At 52.6% G+C, this 20,645-nt stretch overlaps 8 protein-coding genes across 8 annotated transcripts; 5 read left to right on the forward strand and 3 right to left on the reverse strand.

The window, feature by feature from the left end:
- Positions 1 to 252: 252 nt before the first annotated feature.
- On the forward strand, positions 253 to 3,318 carry AtWU_04748 (C-1-tetrahydrofolate synthase; the record flags this gene model as incomplete). Its single annotated transcript, XM_035499859.1, has 5 exons — positions 253 to 376; positions 443 to 463; positions 520 to 557; positions 618 to 3,145; positions 3,210 to 3,318. The coding sequence occupies 5 exons, from the start codon at positions 253 to 255 to the stop codon at positions 3,316 to 3,318; spliced, it is 2,820 nt and encodes a 939-aa protein (XP_035355752.1).
- A 1,460-nt stretch (positions 3,319 to 4,778) lies between these two features.
- On the forward strand, positions 4,779 to 6,891 carry icdA (NADP-dependent isocitrate dehydrogenase; the record flags this gene model as incomplete). Its single annotated transcript, XM_035499860.1, has 8 exons — positions 4,779 to 5,096; positions 5,338 to 5,373; positions 5,477 to 5,487; positions 5,548 to 5,581; positions 5,637 to 5,775; positions 5,825 to 5,861; positions 5,917 to 6,413; positions 6,467 to 6,891. 8 exons carry the CDS (start codon positions 4,779 to 4,781, stop codon positions 6,889 to 6,891), a joined length of 1,497 nt encoding a protein of 498 aa, XP_035355753.1.
- A 538-nt stretch (positions 6,892 to 7,429) lies between these two features.
- On the forward strand, positions 7,430 to 9,175 carry AtWU_04750 (uncharacterized protein; the record flags this gene model as incomplete). Its single annotated transcript, XM_035499861.1, has 6 exons — positions 7,430 to 7,558; positions 7,632 to 7,668; positions 7,742 to 7,809; positions 7,891 to 8,264; positions 8,351 to 8,418; positions 8,487 to 9,175. 6 exons carry the CDS (start codon positions 7,430 to 7,432, stop codon positions 9,173 to 9,175), a joined length of 1,365 nt encoding a protein of 454 aa, XP_035355754.1.
- Positions 9,176 to 9,442: 267 nt separating this feature from the next.
- Positions 9,443 to 11,343, reverse strand: AtWU_04751 (RNA recognition motif family protein; the record flags this gene model as incomplete). The annotated part of the gene is made up of 2 exons (XM_035499862.1): positions 9,443 to 9,535; positions 9,631 to 11,343. The coding sequence occupies 2 exons, from the start codon at positions 11,341 to 11,343 to the stop codon at positions 9,443 to 9,445; spliced, it is 1,806 nt and encodes a 601-aa protein (XP_035355755.1).
- Positions 11,344 to 11,538: 195 nt separating this feature from the next.
- Positions 11,539 to 12,861, reverse strand: pgxC (putative extracellular exo-polygalacturonase; the record flags this gene model as incomplete). Its single annotated transcript, XM_035499863.1, has 1 exon — positions 11,539 to 12,861. The coding sequence occupies one exon, from the start codon at positions 12,859 to 12,861 to the stop codon at positions 11,539 to 11,541; it is 1,323 nt and encodes a 440-aa protein (XP_035355756.1).
- A 643-nt stretch (positions 12,862 to 13,504) lies between these two features.
- Positions 13,505 to 14,146, forward strand: AtWU_04753 (SRPBCC domain-containing protein; the record flags this gene model as incomplete). Its single annotated transcript, XM_035499864.1, has 1 exon — positions 13,505 to 14,146. One exon carries the CDS (start codon positions 13,505 to 13,507, stop codon positions 14,144 to 14,146), a length of 642 nt encoding a protein of 213 aa, XP_035355757.1.
- A 2,446-nt stretch (positions 14,147 to 16,592) lies between these two features.
- AtWU_04754 (protein kinase domain-containing protein) lies at positions 16,593 to 17,831 on the forward strand (the record flags this gene model as incomplete). Its single annotated transcript, XM_035499865.1, has 1 exon — positions 16,593 to 17,831. The coding sequence occupies one exon, from the start codon at positions 16,593 to 16,595 to the stop codon at positions 17,829 to 17,831; it is 1,239 nt and encodes a 412-aa protein (XP_035355758.1).
- A 636-nt stretch (positions 17,832 to 18,467) lies between these two features.
- Positions 18,468 to 20,365, reverse strand: AtWU_04755 (uncharacterized protein; the record flags this gene model as incomplete). The annotated part of the gene is made up of 2 exons (XM_035499866.1): positions 18,468 to 20,188; positions 20,242 to 20,365. 2 exons carry the CDS (start codon positions 20,363 to 20,365, stop codon positions 18,468 to 18,470), a joined length of 1,845 nt encoding a protein of 614 aa, XP_035355759.1.
- Between the last annotated feature and the right edge of the window lie 280 nt (positions 20,366 to 20,645).

Here is a 20,645-nt window from a genome sequence, read left to right on the forward strand (position 1 = left end):
TTCCCCCCCGCTCGTTCGGCGACACTACCCCGCTGTGCTGTCAACGCGAAGCATTCTTATACCCTTTCCCCCAGTCACCGTTTTTACCCACTACTTCCACCCTCTGTTCGACGCCAATTTTCTTCTGCACGCGGGGTTACGTCTCGTATCCGCTTTTCGCCGTTATCTGCCAGACCTGGCGTGCTAGCTTGCGAGTGGCTTGGTTGCGCACCGTCTTGTCATCATCGTCCATTCTCCAGCACCAGGACAGCCATGACGGCCACCAACATTAATGGCACCCAGATTGCCAAGAACATCCGGGCAGGGTTGAAGGAAGAGATCCAGAAGATTCAGGAATCGAATCCCCGCTTCAAGCCTAATTTGGTGATCTACCAGGGTGCGTCTTGCGGTCACAGAAATCTGCCCCGCGGTCGAGAATAAGCTGACAGTGCAAAATGAACAGTGGGAAGCAGATCGGACTCGAGTAAGTAGTAGGCGTCGTGTTGGTGGGAAGGTTGTATAGACTAATTCATGTTTCAGGCACCTATGTGCGCATGAAATTGAAGGCCGCAGAGGAGGTGCGTCACCACTCATGATCTCCATCCTTCGATCTGTCAGTGCTGACTCGTTCCGAACAGGCCGGTATCATCTGCAAGATTATCAACTTCCCCGAAGACGTCACACAGGCCGAGGTCCTCCAGGAAATCACCAAGTCCAACAATGACACCTCAATCCACGGCATTCTCGTCCAGCTGCCCCTCCCCGAACACCTGTCCGAACACACCATCACCTCTGCTGTCGCCGATGAGAAGGATGTCGATGGATTCGGTGCGATCAACATCGGTGAACTGGCCAAGAGGGGCGGTCGTCCTCTCTTCGTCCCCTGCACCCCGAAAGCTGTGATGAAGCTTTTGGCGGAGGCCGGCGTCGACCCCTCCGGAAAGCAAGCCGTGGTCCTTGGCCGCAGTGACATCGTCGGAAGCCCGGTCAGCTATCTGTTGAAGAATGCTCACGCCACCGTGACCCTCTGCCACTCGAAGACCCCCGATATTGCACGGATCGTCAAGACCGCCGACATTGTCGTTGCGGCAATTGGACAGACCGAATTTGTCAAGGGTGATTGGCTGAAGCCTGGCGCCGTCGTTATCGATGTTGGTATCAACTACAAGCCCGATGCGACCAAGAAGTCCGGTTCCAGACTTGTTGGTGATGTCGAATTCGAGTCTGCCGCCCAGGTTGCTTCGCAGATCACCCCGGTCCCCGGTGGTGTTGGTCCCATGACCGTGGCTATGTTGATGGAGAACGTTGTCTCCGCAGCCAAGGCGTACTTCGAAAAGCAAAGAGACAGACGCATCACTCCCCTCCCGATCAAGCTGGCCAGCCCCGTTCCCTCCGATATTGCTATCTCGCGTGCGCAGTACCCTAAGCAGATTACGGACCTCGCCTCGGAAATTGGCATTGAGCCTCACGAGCTCGACCCCTACGGCCACACCAAGGCGAAGGTCAGTCTCGGTGTGCTCGACCGTCTGTCGCACCGTCGCAATGGTAGATACATCCTGGTCTGTGGTATCACCCCTACCCCTCTCGGTGAGGGCAAGTCCACAACTACGCTCGGTCTCTCGCAGGCTCTTGGTGCACACCTCGGCCGCATTGTGTTCGCCAATGTGCGCCAGCCTAGCCAGGGCCCTACGTTTGGTATCAAGGGTGGAGCTGCTGGTGGAGGATACAGTCAGGTTATTCCTATGGATGAATTCAACATGCACTTGACTGGCGATATCCATGCTATCACCGCCGCCAACAACCTTCTCGCTGCCGCCATTGAGACTCGCATGTTCCACGAATCCACTCAGAAGGATGCTGCTCTCTACAAGCGTCTCGTCCCCGCCAAGAAGGGCGAGCGCAAGTTCCAGCCCATCATGTTCCGCAGACTGAAGAAGCTGGGTATTACCAAGACCAACCCCGACGACCTTACCGAGGACGAGGTTCGCCGGTTTGCTCGCCTTGACATTGACCCCGAGACTATCACTTGGCGCCGCGTTCTTGATGTTAACGATCGTCACCTCCGCGGTATCACTGTGGGACAGGCTCCCACGGAGCGAGGCCACACTCGTGAGACTGGCTTCGATATCTCGGTTGCCAGTGAATGTATGGCTATCCTGGCCCTGAGCAACAGCCTGGAGGACATGCGTGAGCGTCTTGGACGCATGGTTGTTGCTACGTCGAAGAACGGTGACCCTGTCACCTGTGACGATATTGGTGCGGGCGGTGCGCTTGCTGCGTTGATGAAGGATGCCATCAAGCCCAACCTGATGCAGAGCTTGGAGGGTACGCCTGTTCTGGTCCACGCCGGTCCTTTTGCCAACATCAGTATCGGCGCAAGCTCGGTGATTGCCGACAAATTGGCCCTGAAGCTCGCGGGTACGGAGCCCGATGAGGATCACGAGTCCAAGACCGGCTTCGTGGTGACGGAAGCTGGCTTCGACTTCACCATGGGCGGTGAGCGGTTCTTCAACATCAAGTGCCGGTCTTCCGGTCTCTCTCCGGACACTGTGGTCATTGTGGCTACTGTGCGCGCCTTGAAGGTGCACGGTGGCGGTCCTGAAATCAGCCCCGGTGCTCCTCTGCCGGAAGTCTACCGCACGGAGAACATCGACATCCTGCGCAAGGGCTGTGTTAACATGAAGAAGCACATTGAGAATGCTCGGCAGTATGGTATCCCCGTGGTGGTTGCGATCAACCGCTTCGAGACGGACACGGAGGCCGAAATCGCCGTTATCCGCGAGGAGGCCATTGCGGCCGGCGCAGAGGACGCGGTCCCCGCCAACCACTGGGCTGAGGGCGGAGCCGGTGCGGTGGACCTGGCTCGGAGCGTGCTGGCAGCTAGCTCCAAGCCTAAGGAGTTCAAGCTCCTGTACGACCTGAACGGCAGCATCCAGGAGCGCATTGAGCGGATCGGCACGGCCATGTACGGCGCGGAGAAGGTTGAGTTCAGCGAACTGGCCCAGAAGAAGGTTGACACCTACACGGCGCAGGGCTTCAGCAACCTGCCCATCTGCATTGCCAAGACGCAATACTCGCTCAGTCACGACGCGGCACTCAAGGGCGCCCCCACTGGCTTCACTGTGCCCATCCGGGACGTTCGGCTAGCAGTGGGTGGTGGATATCTGTAGGCATCCCGTCTCATTCTGTGCTTAATTTGGATCCATTGAGCTAACCCATTGTGATTAAAGGTACGCACTGGCTGCGGACATCCAGACCATCCCCGGATTGCCGACGGCGCCAGGATACTTGAATGTGGATATTGACCCTGAGACCGGAGAGATTGACGGTCTGTTTTAGACGGTAGACTCAACGTCATTAGTGTTTAGAGATGGGACTGGTTTTATTTTCATAATGTCATCGATTATTACTGTTTGTCTAGCATGATTCTGGCCATGAAAAAAAAGGCAAGGGAAGGTTTATTTCAACATATTGCGGCAGGACTATACAGGGCCGGTGTTTTCGGGTCACTGAAGGAGGGTCAACTTCAACAGGATTGCAGTGTCTCTTTCTGCGACATACATAGTACAAAGACTATTACATAGTTAGATGGTATCCAATGTAGAAAATCTACAGTGGAGATTATCTTGATTATCTCGATATGAACTACTCTGTACTGAGTATAATTGAGTATGGTGCTGGTCTGGCGTGGGGAATCATGGATGAGTCATCGATAGTTGTCCGGGGAGGAGAGTGGCAAGTCCGACCGGCAGCGACTTCGGTGGTTGATGACCCGGCGGAGCACACTGTATCCGTTGCCGCGGGAAACAGCGGTTGCGATCGGCTAGACTGGTCGGAGAATTCTACTTTAAGCCTTTAACGTTGCAGACACAGGGATGCGAATGGGATGGCTAAAAAGCAAATTACGCGGGATGTTGTCAGGTGCATTTAGGGGGTGACCAGTTAAAGTTGCGAGTTACGGCGTATACTGAGGGAGGTTATAGTTATAGTTTCGTTACGTGCACCGCGGAGGACTTCATCTTATCTTGATGGAGATCAATAGCGGCGGACATTAAGCAGGGAGGGAGGAAGGGAGGAATGGAGAGTCTGGAGTAGTACTCCGTAAGGGCGGGAAGGGAATAGCGCAGAATTGGGTGAGGAAGAGGGTCTGATGCCACCACGGACTGCAGCTTGACCGGACCCATTAGTTAGTAGCAAGTAGTGCCAATTCCCAGGGAAGGGAACTTTTCCCCCCCAGTCTGAGAGTCGAATAGTCCGGCTTCGGCGACCAGAAAGTCGCAACGGTGGGCGGAAAGGGAAGTGGGTGTGTGTCAATTCCAAGCCTTGGGAGGGAACATCCACGCCGGATAAGAGGTGTTGGGGCGCCCTCCATTTGCCTTTTTCCTCTCTTCACTCACTCTCTCTCTCCTCTCCGTTCTTCCCTCATTCCTCCCCAGGTTCTTGCTTATTGCAGGAAAGATTATTTCCCAGAGTGAACAGAAACGATTTTCCGGGTTCTCCGATCTGCCCCGTGAAGGTCCCTTACAGCAACAGCATCTCGTCCAGTCCGGCTTAACGGCAGCTTCCGAACTCCACCACCGCCTCCTTCCAGCCGAGAGCTTCACGGCTTCTTGCTTGTCTTTCCCTCGGGTATACTCTCTCTCTCCCTCCCTCCCTCCTATTCTCGTTGCCCCCAAGTTTAGATCCTCCTCCTCGTTTCCCCGTACCCGATAGACTGATCCGCTTGGGCAGACTTTCCCCGGTTCCTCCCACACAGCAGGCCCAGTTACTGTCGAGTCTTTGGCAATCCATCCCACACCATGTCGTCTGTCCGGTTCAGTTCCGCATTGGCGCGCCGCTCCTTCGCCGTCGCTTCCCCTCCTCTCTCTGCCCCTCTCTCTTCCTCCGCTCGTCGCTTTCTCTCTTCTTCCTCTTCTACTATTTCTTCTTCTTCCTCCTCTGTCTCTACTCGCTCTCCCAGATCTCTTACTTCTGCCTCATCCCTTCTCTCCTCTCGTACTGCTTCTGCCCGCTGGACCGGTCTATCCTCGTTGAACCTTACTCAATCCCGCACCATGGCTACCGAAATCCCCAAGATCAAGGTCAAGAACCCCGTCGTTGAGCTCGACGGTGATGAGGTATGTCTGATTTGACTTTTACGTTTTGGCTTCCCTCCCCTCCTTTATATATGTATAATCCTGCATCTCGGCCCTGCCCCTCGTCGGGATGCGCATTTTCGTCATGGCGCATTCCAGACGCGGGGAATAACGGCGGCTGCCGCCTGGCCCCTGGCAGCCAAGCGTCAATCGTTCGGCGATCCAGGGCTCAATTGCAGGACAACAGAAAGTTTTGACATGTGCTAACGTTGCCCTTCACTAGATGACCCGTATCATCTGGCAGGAGATCAGAGAAAAGGTATGTAGTTGGCCCTCGGCTGCCCCGCCATGCATCAGCTCCAGATGCATTCCTCCCGTTCTCTCCCGCATCTTCACACGCTAACTCGGCCCCGCTTCTATAGTTGATTCTGCCGTAAGTCGACTTCTTCCGATTATTGACCATCCAGTCAGTCGACTAAGACATTACGCCTAGTTACCTTGACGTCGACCTCAAGTACTATGACCTGGTAGGCTTCTGTGACAAGAATTGGTGTTCTGGGTGGAGACTGACCGGCATTGCAGGGTCTCGAATACCGTGACCAGACCGATGACCAGGTCACCGTTGAGGCTGCCGAGGCTATCAAGAAGTATGGTGTCGGTGTCAAGTGCGCCACCATCACTCCCGATGAGGCTCGTGTTGAGGAGTTCAAGCTGAAGAAGAGTACGCATACCGAAGCATGTGAATGGAGTCATACTAACCCTTGCTTCAGTGTGGCTGTCCCCCAACGGCACCATCCGTAACATCCTGTTCGTACCTTGCTGCAATCCCTGCTGTTAAGCTTAATTGCTAATTTTTCTGCAGCGGCGGTACCGTCTTCCGTGAACCCATCATCATCCCCGCCATTCCCCGTCTCGTCCCCGGCTGGAACAAGCCCATCATCATCGGTCGTCACGCTTTCGGTGACCAGTACCGTGCCACCGACCGTGTCATCCCTGGCCCCGGCAAGCTCGAGCTTGTCTACACCCCTGTCAATGGCGAGCCCGAGACCGTCAAGGTCTACGACTTCCAGGGTGGTGGTATTGCCCAGACTCAGTACAACACCGATGAGTCGATCCGTGGCTTCGCCCACGCCAGTTTCCAGATGGCCCTGCTCAAGGGTCTCCCTCTGTACATGAGCACCAAGAACACCATCCTGAAGCGCTACGATGGTCGCTTCAAGGATATCTTCCAGGAGATCTACGAGTCCACCTACCAGAAGGACTTTGAGGCCAAGAACCTCTGGTACGAGCACCGTCTCATTGACGACATGGTTGCCCAGATGATCAAGAGTGAGGGTGGATTCGTCATGGCCCTGAAGAGTAAGCTTTTCCCCTGAGATTGTGTGAGGGCTATGCTAATCCAAAACGTATAGACTACGACGGTGATGTCCAGTCCGACATTGTCGCCCAGGGTTTCGGCTCCCTTGGTCTGATGACCTCGACCCTGGTCACCCCTACTGGCGAGGCTTTCGAGTCTGAGGCTGCCCACGGTACCGTGACCCGTCACTACCGCGAGCACCAGAAGGGCCGCGAGACCTCCACCAACCCCATTGCCTCCATCTTCGCCTGGACCCGCGGTCTGATCCAGCGTGGCAAGCTCGACGAGACTCCTGATGTCGTTACCTTTGCTGAGGAGCTTGAGCGCGCTTGCATTGAGGTTGTCAACGATGAGGGCATCATGACCAAGGATCTGGCTCTGGCCTGCGGCCGCAAGGAGCGTGAGGCCTGGGTTACTACCCGCGAGTACATGGCTGCCGTCGAGCGCAGACTCAAGGCCAACCTCAAGTCCCGCCTTTAAATACCCGATTGTTTTCCATTGATACACTAACGCTAGCGTGACTCGATGAGTCGATATTCTTAGAATTACGGGTTGCATTATGTAGATTTTACAAAAGGTGGAGACAGTTGTTGAAACCACATGTATAGTGCAACTGATGTTTGTTCCATGTCTCATGAACTTGTACATGCTTGATAATGAAAATAGATGCAGTCTTCTGATAAATTATGCACTTTTCTCGAACATTTCCTAACCGAGCCCACTGATGTAAGAGGACAAATGAATCTGGGCGCCAACGGACCGAACCGTGGATCCTCACAAAATGTGGTGGCACATCCAGCCCAGTCCAGCAACATCCGCGGGGATTTGACTTTATCAGTATCCTTGACGCAATAGATCTGGATCCGGCCTTGCAACCTCGGGCTTAGCATTGCCACGTCTGCTTCAGCAGCAAATTCTTTTTTTTCCCATTCAAAAAAGATGATATCGTAGACCTCAATCGAAAGATGCCGCTCCCTTCCTCCGAAGGAAGTAGACGTCGTCAGTTCATCCCAGCAGGATGTATGCCCTGCCCGTGGGAATCGTTTTCCTTTGCCTGGCGACGATCACGGTCGCGCTGCGACTGTATACAAGGTTGAGGTTGGTGAGGAAGCCGGGATGGGATGATTTGTTGATTGTGGTGTCGTTGGTGAGATGCCAGATACCCTCTAGGATAGTTGATTGATTGAGTAATGCTGATCTGGTGTATGTGTGGTGGATAGGCGACTGATATAGTGTTTTTTGCTTTTTTGGTTATAGGTATGTTATCCCCAAATATAATATGGAATATACCTGAGATGAATGATAGTACTAATAAGGATGTATGAAATAGAAAGCCAAAACGGCCTCGCCGAAAACGAAGCAGATCTTCCGCCGGAGGTAGTGAGGAGACAACTGAAGGTATACCCACACCCACACACATACATACCCTAATTCCATACACATACTAACCACTCCATGAAATGGAATGGAATAAAATAGGCCCTCTGGATAACAATCCCCCTCTACAACCTCACCCTAACCCTCACCAAGTTATCCCTAATATTCCTCTACCGCCGCCTCTTCCCAACACACACCTACCGCATCCTCCTCATCCTAACCCTCATCTTCGTCATCATCACCGGCCTCTGGATGGTCCTCAGCACCCTCATCTTCTGCATCCCCATCAACGCCTTCTGGGATACTTCCCTGCCCCATACATGTCTCCCCGAGGATGTGGTCTGGTGTCTTAACGCCGCATTCCAAATCACTACGGATTTGATCCTTGTGGTATTGCCGTTGCCGATCCTGGCGAGGTTGAATCTGCCGAAGAGGCAGAAGGCTGCCTTGTTGGTTATTTTTGCGTTGGGGTTTTTGTATATCTCCCTACCCCTATACCTCCCTCCTTACCCCTTTTAAAACTTATCTTATGTGTGCTGATGATATAATTTGATGGGTATAGTGTCTGCGCAACAAGCATAATCCGCCTAACAACCATCGTCCGACTCCTTCGAGATCCAGACTTTACCTGTACTCCACCCTTATCCTACCCCATATCCCCCATATAATCACCCCCATACTGAGAAAGAAAACTATAGCAGGAAACGGCCTCGCAGCAACCTGGTCCTTCATCGAATCCGCCGTCGCCATAACCTGCGCATGCCTGCCCCCTCTCCGCCCCTTACTCGTGCGGGTATTCCCGAAGCTGATTCCCTCTCGAATGAGATCTTATCATAATAGGGATAAGGAGTCGCGATCTAACAGTAACAACAACAACAATAATAATAATGATAAGGCCGAGGAGGCGGGAGTTCAGCTTCCTTCACGACCACCTACGATATCTAAGTCTAGGACGAGGAAGTCTATATCAAAGAAAGGAGGGCCGTCTAGGAATGAGGACTTTGATTTCCTATCTGTGTATGGGGCCGGTGGTACGGCGGGGTTGTTTGCGCCGGGGAGTACGGTGTCGACGAGTGTTTGGGGGGATGCGGGGAGTGTTAGGTCTGCGGGAGTTGATGGGGATGGGAATGGGGATGGGAATGGAGGGAAGGATGGGAATGGGAATGGGGAAGGGGAGAGGGATAGTGGGGGAGAGGGGATTCAGATTATGAGGGAGGTGAGGTGGGATTCTGTTTCTGTGTCGGAGTCCGTGGATGGGAGTCATGGGGGAAGTCATGGTTGGGGAGATGTGGAGGGGAGGTTGTCGGAGGGGACGAGTGGGAGGAGGTCGAGTGGTGCGCCGTTTTTGCATCCGCAGTGGGTGGGGGGGAATATTGCTGAGTGGTAGGATTGTATTGTATAAAGTAGGGTTAGAGAATGGTATTTGTCGGTGTATACACTTTGATATGTGATGTCTGTCTCGGGCTAAGAGAATAGTAATATCCGAATCATCAATGAATCAGCGCTATCTACTAGTATTGATCAAGCATACTGAAGAATACTACATGACCCACACCTCTTTTAATGGCCAAATCCAACCTTAATCAATCTGTTGTAAAACCCACCAGACCACCCATCATGAAACTTCACCCTCTGATCCGCCATTCTGAGCATTCTATGCCTCGGCATCTGTCTCAGCGTCCTCTGTGCCAGCGTCCACAGTCCCAGCGTCCACAGTCTCAGCGTCCACAGTCTCGGTATCCTCCCTCTGAGTAAAAGTTTGTTCCTGTCTAGTCAGCTACTGTAGAAAGAGCGGATCGAGTATGGCGGGCTAATAACAATGCAAGACTGCAAGACACTCACCACATCTGTTTCAACAAGGATTCCTGACAGCCCTACAACAACAGAATCAATACGATCAATTCCCGTTTCTGGGGCAGACATGTCGTCTTCGAACAACTGACCCCGGCGATTCAGTCTATCTCGATGTCGCGCACGCCTCCTCCCAAAGGAGCCGTTTCCACTGCCTCCTGAAGTCGCAGCTTCACTTCCTCCATTCGTCTGAGGTTGAGTATGTTCAACAGATGTAGATGCAGAAGCTGCATAGCCTGGCGTATCTACAGGGGTGACTCCGTTTACATGATTCCGGGGAGGTGCTTCTCCTTCCTGTTCTGCCTCAGCTGGAGGCTCTGTCCCGGTAATTGGTACGGCGTGAATGGAAGATGACTCAGTGATTGCGGTTTCCGATGCGGACCGATCTCTTGCTTCCGCTCTTATAGAGTCCCGCATATCCCAGCGCGTCCGACGAGTCCCGTTCTCCTGGAATGCCTGAGCCGCCTGTGCTGCCTGAGACGCTTGGCTTGCCCGATGTCCTTGGTCCGAATGAGACATAATCACTAGAGGAATTCCCTCTTCTCCTGGCAGAGAAGGGTTCGAATGATCCGGAAACTCTGGAGGCGAATTCAGAGGCGGGTTTGCAGGAGAGTTAGGGGAATCCGCAGGATTATTGACAAGAGGATTTTCAGGAGTATTCGCAGGATGCCCTGGAGGATCTGCAGGCGTATTCTGATGAGATGGGGGATGTTGTTCCTCATGTTCAGGCTGATCCTCATGCTCAGATTGTTCCTCATGTTCAGACTGATCACCATGCTCAGACTGATCCTCATGCTCAGATTGTTCCTCATGTCCAGACTGATCCTCATGCTCAGACTGATCCTCATGCTCAGATTGTTCCTCATGTCCAGACTGATCCTCATGCTCAGACTGATCCTCATGCTCAGACTGATCCTCATGCTCAGATTGTTCCTCATGTCCAGACTGATCCTCATGCTCAGATTGTTCCTCATGTCCAGACTGATCACCATGCTCAGATTGTTCCTCATGTTCAGACTGATCACCATGCTCAGATTGTTCCTCATGTCCAGACTGATCACCATGCTCAGATTGTTCCTCATGTTCAGACTGATCACCATGCTCAGATTGTTCCTCATGTCCAGACTGATCCTCATGCTCAGAGTGTTCAGAGTGTTCATTCTCCTGGTTCTGGTCATTCTCCTGGTTCTGGTCATTCTGCTGATCCTGGCCGTTCTGCTGATCCTGGCCGTTCTGAGTACACCGAAGACATGGGCACAAGAGCTCACACAGTCTTTTCCGAGAAGAGAAGCACAGTCCAACAAACGGACTAACATTCAAGCTTGCCCCAAACGGCGGCTGCTCAAGCTTAAAAGATGGATCCAACAAGATAGAATTCGCAGGCAATTGAGCAGCAAGCCCCTTGGGAAGATCGGAGGCACGAGAAGAGGCATTGCTATCACTCCGCTCAGACACGCTGCGATGGTAGCTGTCGACGTTTTTGTAGCAATGATGGCATATAATGTCGTATTCACCTATTCTTGGGAAACAGTTAAAGCTAGCGGGAAGCATAGTCTCGTAGAGCGAGCTATCGCCCCAGTCGAAATCGCCGACTTGGATCCAGGAAGGTAGCTCGTCAAGGGGAATCAGAGGAACTACCATGTAACCTGGTCGGTAGACGTAGAAGTTGGGGAATGGTTGGAATTTGTTGATAGGGTGGGACATGCGTGGTATGAATGTAGTGATATGCAGATCTTGGTTATCAAACGAGTGGATGGTGTATCGATGAAGATACTTAGTGTGAGAAGAGTACAGTAGTGGGGTTGTTTTGATTGATTATTGTATATGCTTAGTTTGGGTGTGCTTTCCGGAAGCTGATGTGTCGGGTGTGGCTTCCTTATTATTTTCACATTACTTCGATCAAGTCGATAGCGGGCTGTAGGTCCCGTTTTTACAGGTAAACCCGAGATCAGGGTTGAGGGCTGCCGTTGCGTTCATGCAGATCACACTTGCCGGTTCCAGATCTTGCGGGTATAGCTGAATGTTGTCCGTCACGAAGTTCTTACAAGACTGCCCTGTATGACACTCGATAATGAGGGCCTCCGTGTGCTTCAAATTTGGCAGCCCAACGTTGTACCAGCAAGGGTCGGAGACGCAAGAGCCGTCGCCAGGCTGATACGTATTGATCGAGCCTGAAAAGCCAGACCAGGTGAAATCCTCCATCATCACAGCTGAACTGGCATTGACAGTCCCGGACCGGGAGGCGCCTTGGTCGCTATAGCTTTGAGTGACAAAGATAGGGAACGTCACGTTGAAGACTCTAATGTTATTCCAAGTCACATTCTTGACGAGTCCGGTACCTCCGCTCCATGACTTGAAGCGTGCGGCGTAGAGGCCATCGACAACAGTCACATCGTCAAAGCGGATGTTGCTGATGTTGGCAAAGTCTGTGGGATCTTTCCCCAGTGATCCGATGCTCATGCCATGGGTCTGGTAGCCGATGGTGTTTCTTGTGAAGAGTATATCGTGCGAGTCCGCGCCTACTGCAATCGCGTCGTCGCCGTTGTACATGATACTGTCGGTAATCTGGATATTGGTACCCTCCACATCGAAGCCATCTGTGTTGAAAGGAAAGCTACCTGTCGAGGTAGCATCGATGATGGCATGGCTAACTGTAATGTCTTGTCCATGCAGCTTGACATTCCAGGCGATAGGCTTCCTGGACCTGAAGTATTTCAAGGTCGCTTGACTAGTCTTGAAGCTCATGAGATGCGGACGATTGTCGATGCCTGAACTACCTGCAGGGTTCGCATCCCACCAGGGCTGTCCATACGAGTCGATCCAGCCATTATTCACGTCTTCGGGACCAGTCCAGTCCACCTTGGGCCCTTCCAAGGTGAACCATGTAGAGCTACCGTCACTGACGATATTCTGCACCGCAGTGATGTTCTGTGGCAGATGCAGATTGCCATGCATCCGGATCTCCACATTACTGAGGTTGGTGGCAGTGATCGGTTGGAAGACATTATAATTCACACCCTCCTCGAAGAGGATAATTGAGTCAGTTGCGCATTGTGCAAAAGCCTGGGAGATGGCAGACGAGTCATCAGCCGTTCCATTTGATGCCTGGAATTTAGACGGAACCACGCATTGTTGGCTTCGAGATGCCCTGCTGGAGTGTGGAACCCCGTGGACGAGTGACGAAGAAAGAAGGAACAGGAGTGATGCCTTGAAAACAGACATGACGATGCGTGAGTAGACAATAACCCACTAATTAGCCAGTAGCATTCGCACACTCACCCTTACTTATATCCCAAGTTGGTGTATCGTCTCGAGGTTCAGGTTCTCAACTGCCATGCCATTAGACATGACAAGCGTTCGGAAATTTGCATGTTTCTCAGGTCCATTAACCGGGAAATTTCCTGAAGAGGTCGCAAATAGAGTATGCGCGGGACCTGATCGGCGTATAGATCAACCAAGACAGCAGCGCATTAGGCTGGCATTGGTGGAGAAATTGTGAGAGGTAGCCAAGTGTGGAGAGCTGCCCAGAGACGGCCAAGGTAGCTAGCTTCTTGCTTCCCCGTATGTTCATGATGAGAGAAGTGTACACGAAGAGCATCTTATAAAATAGATAAAATAGACCAAGAAGTAGATTGACTGCTGATGTCAAATAAAGTGAGAGCTGGTATGCGGCAGGGATGTGATGGTGCCGTGCAAGTGTTTATCCGGGGTCACATGGGGGTGGAGCCGGGATTCCAGAGCGAAACTTCTCCTGTCAGTGTCATAGCTTCTTGCTAGATAGCTACCTCTACTATCGCGAGTGGAATATTAGTTCCATTCTACATCTACTTCACATCTACATTCCTACAAATTAGCTCTCTTCAAAATGACCGCCCCCACACCCAAGTCGGCGCTCGCAACAATGCCGACGCCCAATATCCCTGCATCTGAAGCCGTCGGCCACTGCCAGAGCGTCGCAATAATCGATGCTCCACTGCAAGAAGTCTGGGATACTCTGATGGACACCTCTACCTTTCCCTCATGGAACAGGTTCGTCCCTGCCGTGACTATCCGAGAGCAGCCCGGATGCGAAGGGGGCGATCTCTCCTCCGTTCTCCAGGCCGGGACGAAGATGACTTATCACGTGAACATGAAGCCGACCAGCTCGTCCCAGCCACAGCGTGCACAGGCGAGCAATGATACTCCATTGGTCGTGACGGAGTATGATCCGCCCAGCGAGAGCAAGAAATCCGGTCGCATTGTTTGGATTCTTGATGCACAGGCGCAAGGTCGCATCATGTCCTCACTGTTGGCGGCGGAACGGGTCCATGAGTTCGAGGAGGTTGATATCCAGGATGAACAGGGACAGACGAGAAAGGGGACGGAAGTGCGTAACTGGGAAGCGCAGAATGGAGCCCTGGCGTATGTGGTTCGCTGGATGGTGGGGGCTCAGCTGGAAGTAAATTTTGAGGTGTGGTTGCAGGATCTCAAGGAGTATGTTGAGAAGCAGAGGAAGGCGCGGGAATAAGATGAGCTAGTCTAGGGTGTGCCCCTTTACTTTGTACATAGTAATAATACGAGTTTAAATGGATGGCTCCTTGCTGAGAGTGGTTAGGTAGGGATTGTTGCATGCTGGGTAAATTGGATGATATCCTTGGATACGTATCTAAACTCTCGACTCTCTGTTCTGTAGTGTTTTTTTTCGAACTCTCAAGGTCCCTGCTGGATGTGATCAAATACTACAGTACGGGATTCCGAGACAGCCTTACAGCCACAACTAGCGTCGGCCCCGTGCGCGCTTGGCACGGCGATGTGTGCTATTCCAGAGCCATCCACCGGTTCCGTGCCAGGTCATTGCGTCGGGAACCGTTCCTTTGATCCCGTATGGTGAAGTGAGATATCAGTTTGCCAGGCTTTGTCCCCGACTTGCAGTAGATGGTGGAGCTGTGAGAGGTGCCAGTGTCAGCATTTCGGAAAGGAGGGAATTTTAGGAGTCGCGGAAGAACAGAGGATGACTCCACGCTACTAGGATGGCCCTAGTAGAGTAGTAGTTATATGCGAGGCTTACGATGGCCAGTGGGAGGAGGGTCATGCACCTGATGTGACAGTAACTGAAACTACTACTATTTGAGAAAGACTGAGTTTGGTAGGAGGTCGGATGCAAAGTGGAGATTGGAAGAGCGTCTCAATGGCAGGCAATTTCCCTGGCAGACCGTGACCCACGTGGGGGTGGAGATTGGCTGAGGCCCCGTCCGAGGGTTACGTCCTCGGCTGTCTCTTGATTCTTGAACAGGCCTTTTTTGGGTTCGTCCTCGTCTTTCCCCCCTTTCAAGCAGCCACCGTCGAAGGTTCGAACTTTCGTTCATCCTTCCTGATCTGGAGTATGCGATGGGACCCTCGCCAGATTGAAACGGGGCCGCTATACTACCGTTTGATACATCCACGCAGAAAGAAGAGGGCTCCTGCAGGACTACCGCAGGGTGGATGAGCCATGGTCTGCATGTACCCATGTACGGAGTCCTACTTTCTTTTTCCCTCAGTCGGGATGTTACGATAAGATCGACTAGTCTCGGGCTGGCTGAGAGACCACGACCAGAATGTATCTACTGTATATTCCCTGCAGTGTCCAGCAGACGCCACGACGCGCGTGAAGTAGTGGAATTTGAAGACCTCGAGATGGTCATCCCTGCAGCATAGTGTGTCACACTTTTCACGGTCTTCGTCATCCTTTTTTTTAGGGTGTGGAGACACCACAAAACAAGGATGGGATTATGGTTGTTCATTCACCCTTTGCGACGGCCATCCAGGGCGAAAATGCGAGGGTGACAGCCGTTTGTGCCCGAATGACTGGGTGAGAAGGAGACTAAGTCAACTAACAAGTAGAAAACTGCACGAAATTCGAGGGTTGAGGGGCCAGCTAGACCCACCGGCTTGCCGTATTAGGACAACCGGACAACTAACGACGGGAGACTAGTGCCAAATCGGGGATAGTGTCCGTGCAAATGGAGGAGAAACGCGCGAGTCGCAATTCCATTCAGTCTCGCTTTTTCCTCTTTTCTTGCAGTCGCATTCATGGCTCTCTCTTACTTCTCCCGGTTGCCGCTGCGGCTTTCTTGCTCATCAAACCTTACCCCGGCTTGCTTTCCCCGTTTTACCTCCCAATTTCAACATGCTGCTTCGAAGTAGAGATAGAAAACGCACACCCGAAAAGGACCGATGCTGCTCCGAGCATGTCAGTGGGACTACGAAGATGGTCTCCCCGCCAGGCCAGACTCGCCCCGGTGGGTGGAACTGAACTATCTATTTGGCATGTCACGGTTACTTGCGACGGTTTGCTGTAATCACCCATGGTTCCTCGGGCACAATTAAGCTATCGCTCTTTCTGTCGATCTATCCAGTTACTCCCTCTCTTTTTGAAAATTAATTAATTTACATTTTCCAAATCCATCGGGTCGAGACTCGTCGCCTCCTCAAATTTTTCTTCTCCCTGCTTGGTGTTGATTTTCTACTTTCACTCTGATTCTATCCTTCTGTTCTGCTCTTCTAGATCATGTATATGTTGCAGTCCTCATCAGTCCGCTGTCTCTTGTCCTATTCATCTTCCTGCACCTTGACCCATCAATAGTCAGTCTTAAGCGCCAGGCGGACTCGAATCCCGGTGCCGACGTCATCCAACCGGCTTGCCACCAATTGCCTCGTCATTGGCTATATGCCCGCTGCTATTGCTTCTTTAAATCTTATTCAAGGTCCTCGGAAATCCAGCGACACCAGCAGACGTTCTAGTGATTTATCTCGTATTCGCGCCAGTCCAGTATAGATACGCGGTGTTTTCTTATCGCGCCTCTTGACCGGAGATCCCTGGTCCTATCGGCGCTGAAACCAAACCGTCGCACCGATTTCAACTGTCGCCTTCCCCGCTATCCCCGCCTCTTGCGATCTTCACAGAGGCATCTGCTTCTTCAGAGTTGTTCATCATGACTCCTACGCATTTGCCGTTCCCGCTCTCTGTTCGTACTCAACATGATACGGATACTCGCGCGCCGCCTCTACTAGTAGTGCCCGGACTGACTCCTCCGGTGACTCCTACTGTAGATGACGAGAGCCTCTCAGGCAGCGTTGCCACCCTCCATTCTGGGGCTTCCAGTCCATTCTTGTCGCCTGTCGAGGGAAAATTTAAAGATGTCGATGCGGAATATCGCACGGTGTCCACCTCTGACTCATTCACGGATGAGTTGGAATACCACAAGGACCCCAGAGGCCGGCCTGTCGAGTATGGCCGCGGTCTCTGGAGCGTTGTCTACAAAGCAACACCTTGCGAGCCCTCCAAGCCCTACCTGCTTACGCCTCCCAGCTCTCCAGCTGTCAAAGCCCGCACGGTAGCAGTCAAGTCACCCGCAAGGCGAGATGCGCACTCCATTTTGGATGCCGAAGCGCTCGCCTTGACTCGGGTCAGCCGTGTCGCTGGGTCACAGAACCATGTTGTTCCCTTCAAAGGATATATCGCAGACTCTCACTCCATCGTCATGTCAGCAGTGCCGTTGGCACTCTCGACCTATATCGAAGAAAAAGCCGCTGTGGCTTTGCAGAACAAGACCACCAAGACTATGTTCGAACCCATTCAGGGCATGACCCAGTGGTATGACCTCGCAAAGAAGCTCATCACCGGTCTGTGCTGGCTCCATGACGGGCCGCAGATGGTACACGGTGATATCAAGCCTCACAACATCTTGCTCCGTGCACGCTCAAACGACGACGATTTGGAATCCGACCACTTCCCTTATGAACCGCTGTTTGCCGATTTCTCCTCCGCTCACCCTATCAGCAATTCTTCCTCTCCCGAAAGCAGTCTGGGCACGGCTCTGACAGCTTTAACACCACCATTCACAGCCCCGGAGCTTCTATGTGTCTCATCATTAAAATCCCCAGACGTGGCGCCAACCCCAGAGTCTGATGTCTTCTCTCTAGCCGTTACTCTACTGGCTGCCGCTACAGGCGATTTGCTCCTCTACCCGGGTGCCAACCACTTCCAGCGTCTAGCCATGGCCCGTGAAGGCCACCGCGTGATTGAGTTTGCTCGCTCCGGGCCGAATGGATCTCGCATACCGCGCAACGGGATCGTCGAACAAATCATCAAACCGGCAATTGTCAAAGACCCGAGTCAGCGCATCAAACCTGCTGAATGGGTTAATCTGGTCGAGTCTATTACGATCTAACTTTGGCTATGGTTGCCTTTCTTTCGTTATCGCATCCCGCGTCCTTATCTCGGACTACTTTTAATCTCTCGTTATCTTCGGCCTTTTTTACTTGGCCATTTCTTCACCTAGCCTCTTTCTAATCTTTCTTTTACACATTTGTCAGACTTTGTCTGGTTTCTATCACCTTTATCTTCTTGGCACCACTTCTTTCTTTTCTTTTTCTTACTATGTTCAACTTCTACCAGAAACATTCAAGATACCCGTTAGAATAGATGTGCAGACGAAACAAATTACATTTTCCACATGACTCATTCTTCCCAGATATTTACCTATCAATAATAGCAACAGCCACTTGCATTTCAGTTCACTTGTGGAGCCATGTGGACCTACCCTTCCTTAATATGCTCTCTAGACCCCTGATTTAGGTCCAACTATGGCTTATCTAGATATCAATACCTTTTTGTACCGAATCAAGAAGGACCTATTATGACTTGCTAATCTTCAAAGAAACTTCCCACAAATGCTCCCATTCCTGTTATCGATTCTATCAATTTTGAGAAGAGTCTATCATCTATCATATAATACAGTACATGCTAGTTATACATATCTCATAACAAGTCCAATACGCCCATCTACCCATCCAAAGATGACATCCTAATGAAGTCTCTTCTTCACCATCTCACGATGCACTCCCGTCTTATACGACGTCAACGTCCCCCCGAACAACCGATTCAACTGCACACTCGACACCGAGACCCCGCTGCGCTGATACTCGATGCAAATATCCCAGATTGTTGACGTCGAGAGGATATGCACGCGCACATCACTCAGATCGTAGTCCAGGTTCTCCTGGAAACTGGTTACCGGGTCGGTGCTGCCCCCATGGATGGTTTTCGGGAGACTGTCAAAGTCTGGTTTTGGTGTCTTCGCGGCATATTCGGCTAGACTGGGGATCGATTTGACGATGTCGTTGGTGGAGCGGCCTGGGAAGATGAGTTGGAGGACTTCAGCGACGGAGAGGGCTTCGCGGCCGCGGCCGAGGGAGAGGGAGAGGGTTTCGAAGAGGCGGAAGGCGTCGCCGCGTTGGGAGGGGTCGAGGGAGTTGATTTTCTCAATGACGGGGGAATCGGGGTTCGGTTCGAAGTAGACTATGCTGCGGTCGATGCCTTGGGGGTAGAGCTCTTCCGGGCGGATGAGGAGGGGCTCGAAGGGGCGGCGGTCCCAAGCTAGGAGGGCGTCGTCGAAGTTGTTGTTGCTGCGGAGGGATGTGCGGTAGCTGTCGTGGATGTGGGGGAATTGTTTGAGGTGGTCGTGGTAGTTCTCTTGGCCTTCGTCGGTGATGGAGCTTCGCAGGGCGGATATTTTGTCGAGAATGGGTTTGAAGTCGGCGGAGGTTGTGTTGGGGTCGGCCGCTGCTCGGGATAGAGCGTCGTATTGGGCGTCGATTTCCCGCGACTGGTCGACCATTTGCTGGAGGAAGTATGCTTGTCGATTGTCTCGGTTGAGTCGGGTCTGCGCGCGACTGCGCTTCTTCTTGGCTTCGGCGTAGCCGGGGGTGGACTTGTCCATGTTGTCCAGGGCTTGGATGTCTTCGCAGAATCTGTCGTGAAGGGCAGTCCTTATGCGTGGTGTATAGGGCACCGGTTTCCGGCCGGGATCGGGGCTCTCCGGAGCTGGGAGGAGAGGCTGGAATTCCCTCCCCGGGGGTGTGGTGATGTTCTTTTCGGCGGCTCTTTTGGCGACACGCGCGGCGTTGTCTATGGCGACGTTGAATCCTTTGTGGTTAACCCAGAACTTCTCGTCTTGAGGAGCAGCGACTTCGAAGGTATGGAGCGCGACATTCTCCGTCCAAAGCGACACTCGTCGGCGATCAACTACGTAGCGGGGGATGATGGCCTGTGATTCTGGCGATGGTAGAGACGCAAGCAATCGGATAGCCCCGTAAGAGTGTAGTCCCGTCTGCTGCATGCAGGTCTCCATGAACATCTGCCACCATCTGCCTGCGGTGAAATGGTCTTTGTCGGAGGTCGTGGCGGGAAGGTTCGCGAGTACTAGAAGGGTGTCGTTCTTTGGCAGAACACCGGTATGATCGCCATTGTCGGGCCCTTGTTCCGGGAAATGCTCCGTGAGCACAGGCTTCCAGTCGCCGATTGAGAAGACGTCCATGGACAGTAGCTTGTAGGAGGGATGGCTTTGAGCCAGCGGGTCTAGCAGCGGTCGGAAGTTCTGCAGCTCGGGTTCAACGAGGACATGGCGTCGCGGCTGGAGAAGGCGGTTGATCTTGGATGACCAGAGGCCAGCTCCAGGCCACAGGTCGAGGATGTCCAACGGCCGATTGCGGAGGAGGTACGGTGACAGGCGCTGCAAAGCATGATCTGTGTAACGAAGGTGTTAGAAAATAGAGGGAAAATATATTAGCTGCACTCACCACATAGCTCCTCACTGACAATCTCCGGTTTCCTGTTGGTTCTCCGCTTGAGGTGGCCGGGGAAGCACTTGGCGATCGATTTCGCAAGCGGAAACCGTGCGAGGGCTGAGGCTCGTGGAGCCATTGTAAGGCACCAGGTCTGCGGACGAGACCAAGATGCAGAGCGATCAGCCTTTCTGGTATTCAAGGAAGAGGACCCTGGCGGACGGCGTCATGGTTGGGCGGCCGAACGAGAGGAATGGAGTGAAGGTGGAGCGGAAGCCGAGAGATGGAGAGGAACAAATACCAGCGCGACTCGCCGGCCGATCTTCTTTGCAGCTCCGCCGAACTTAAAAGAACCAACTTCTGCACTCTCCCCTGTACCTGACTAACTGTCGCCCACCCCGCTCGGTTGGTGGAATGCA

The sequence above is a fragment of the Aspergillus tubingensis genome, assembly GCF_013340325.1.
Source record: "Aspergillus tubingensis WU-2223L DNA, scaffold_6, whole genome shotgun sequence".
NCBI lineage: Eukaryota > Fungi > Ascomycota > Eurotiomycetes > Eurotiales > Aspergillaceae > Aspergillus > Aspergillus tubingensis.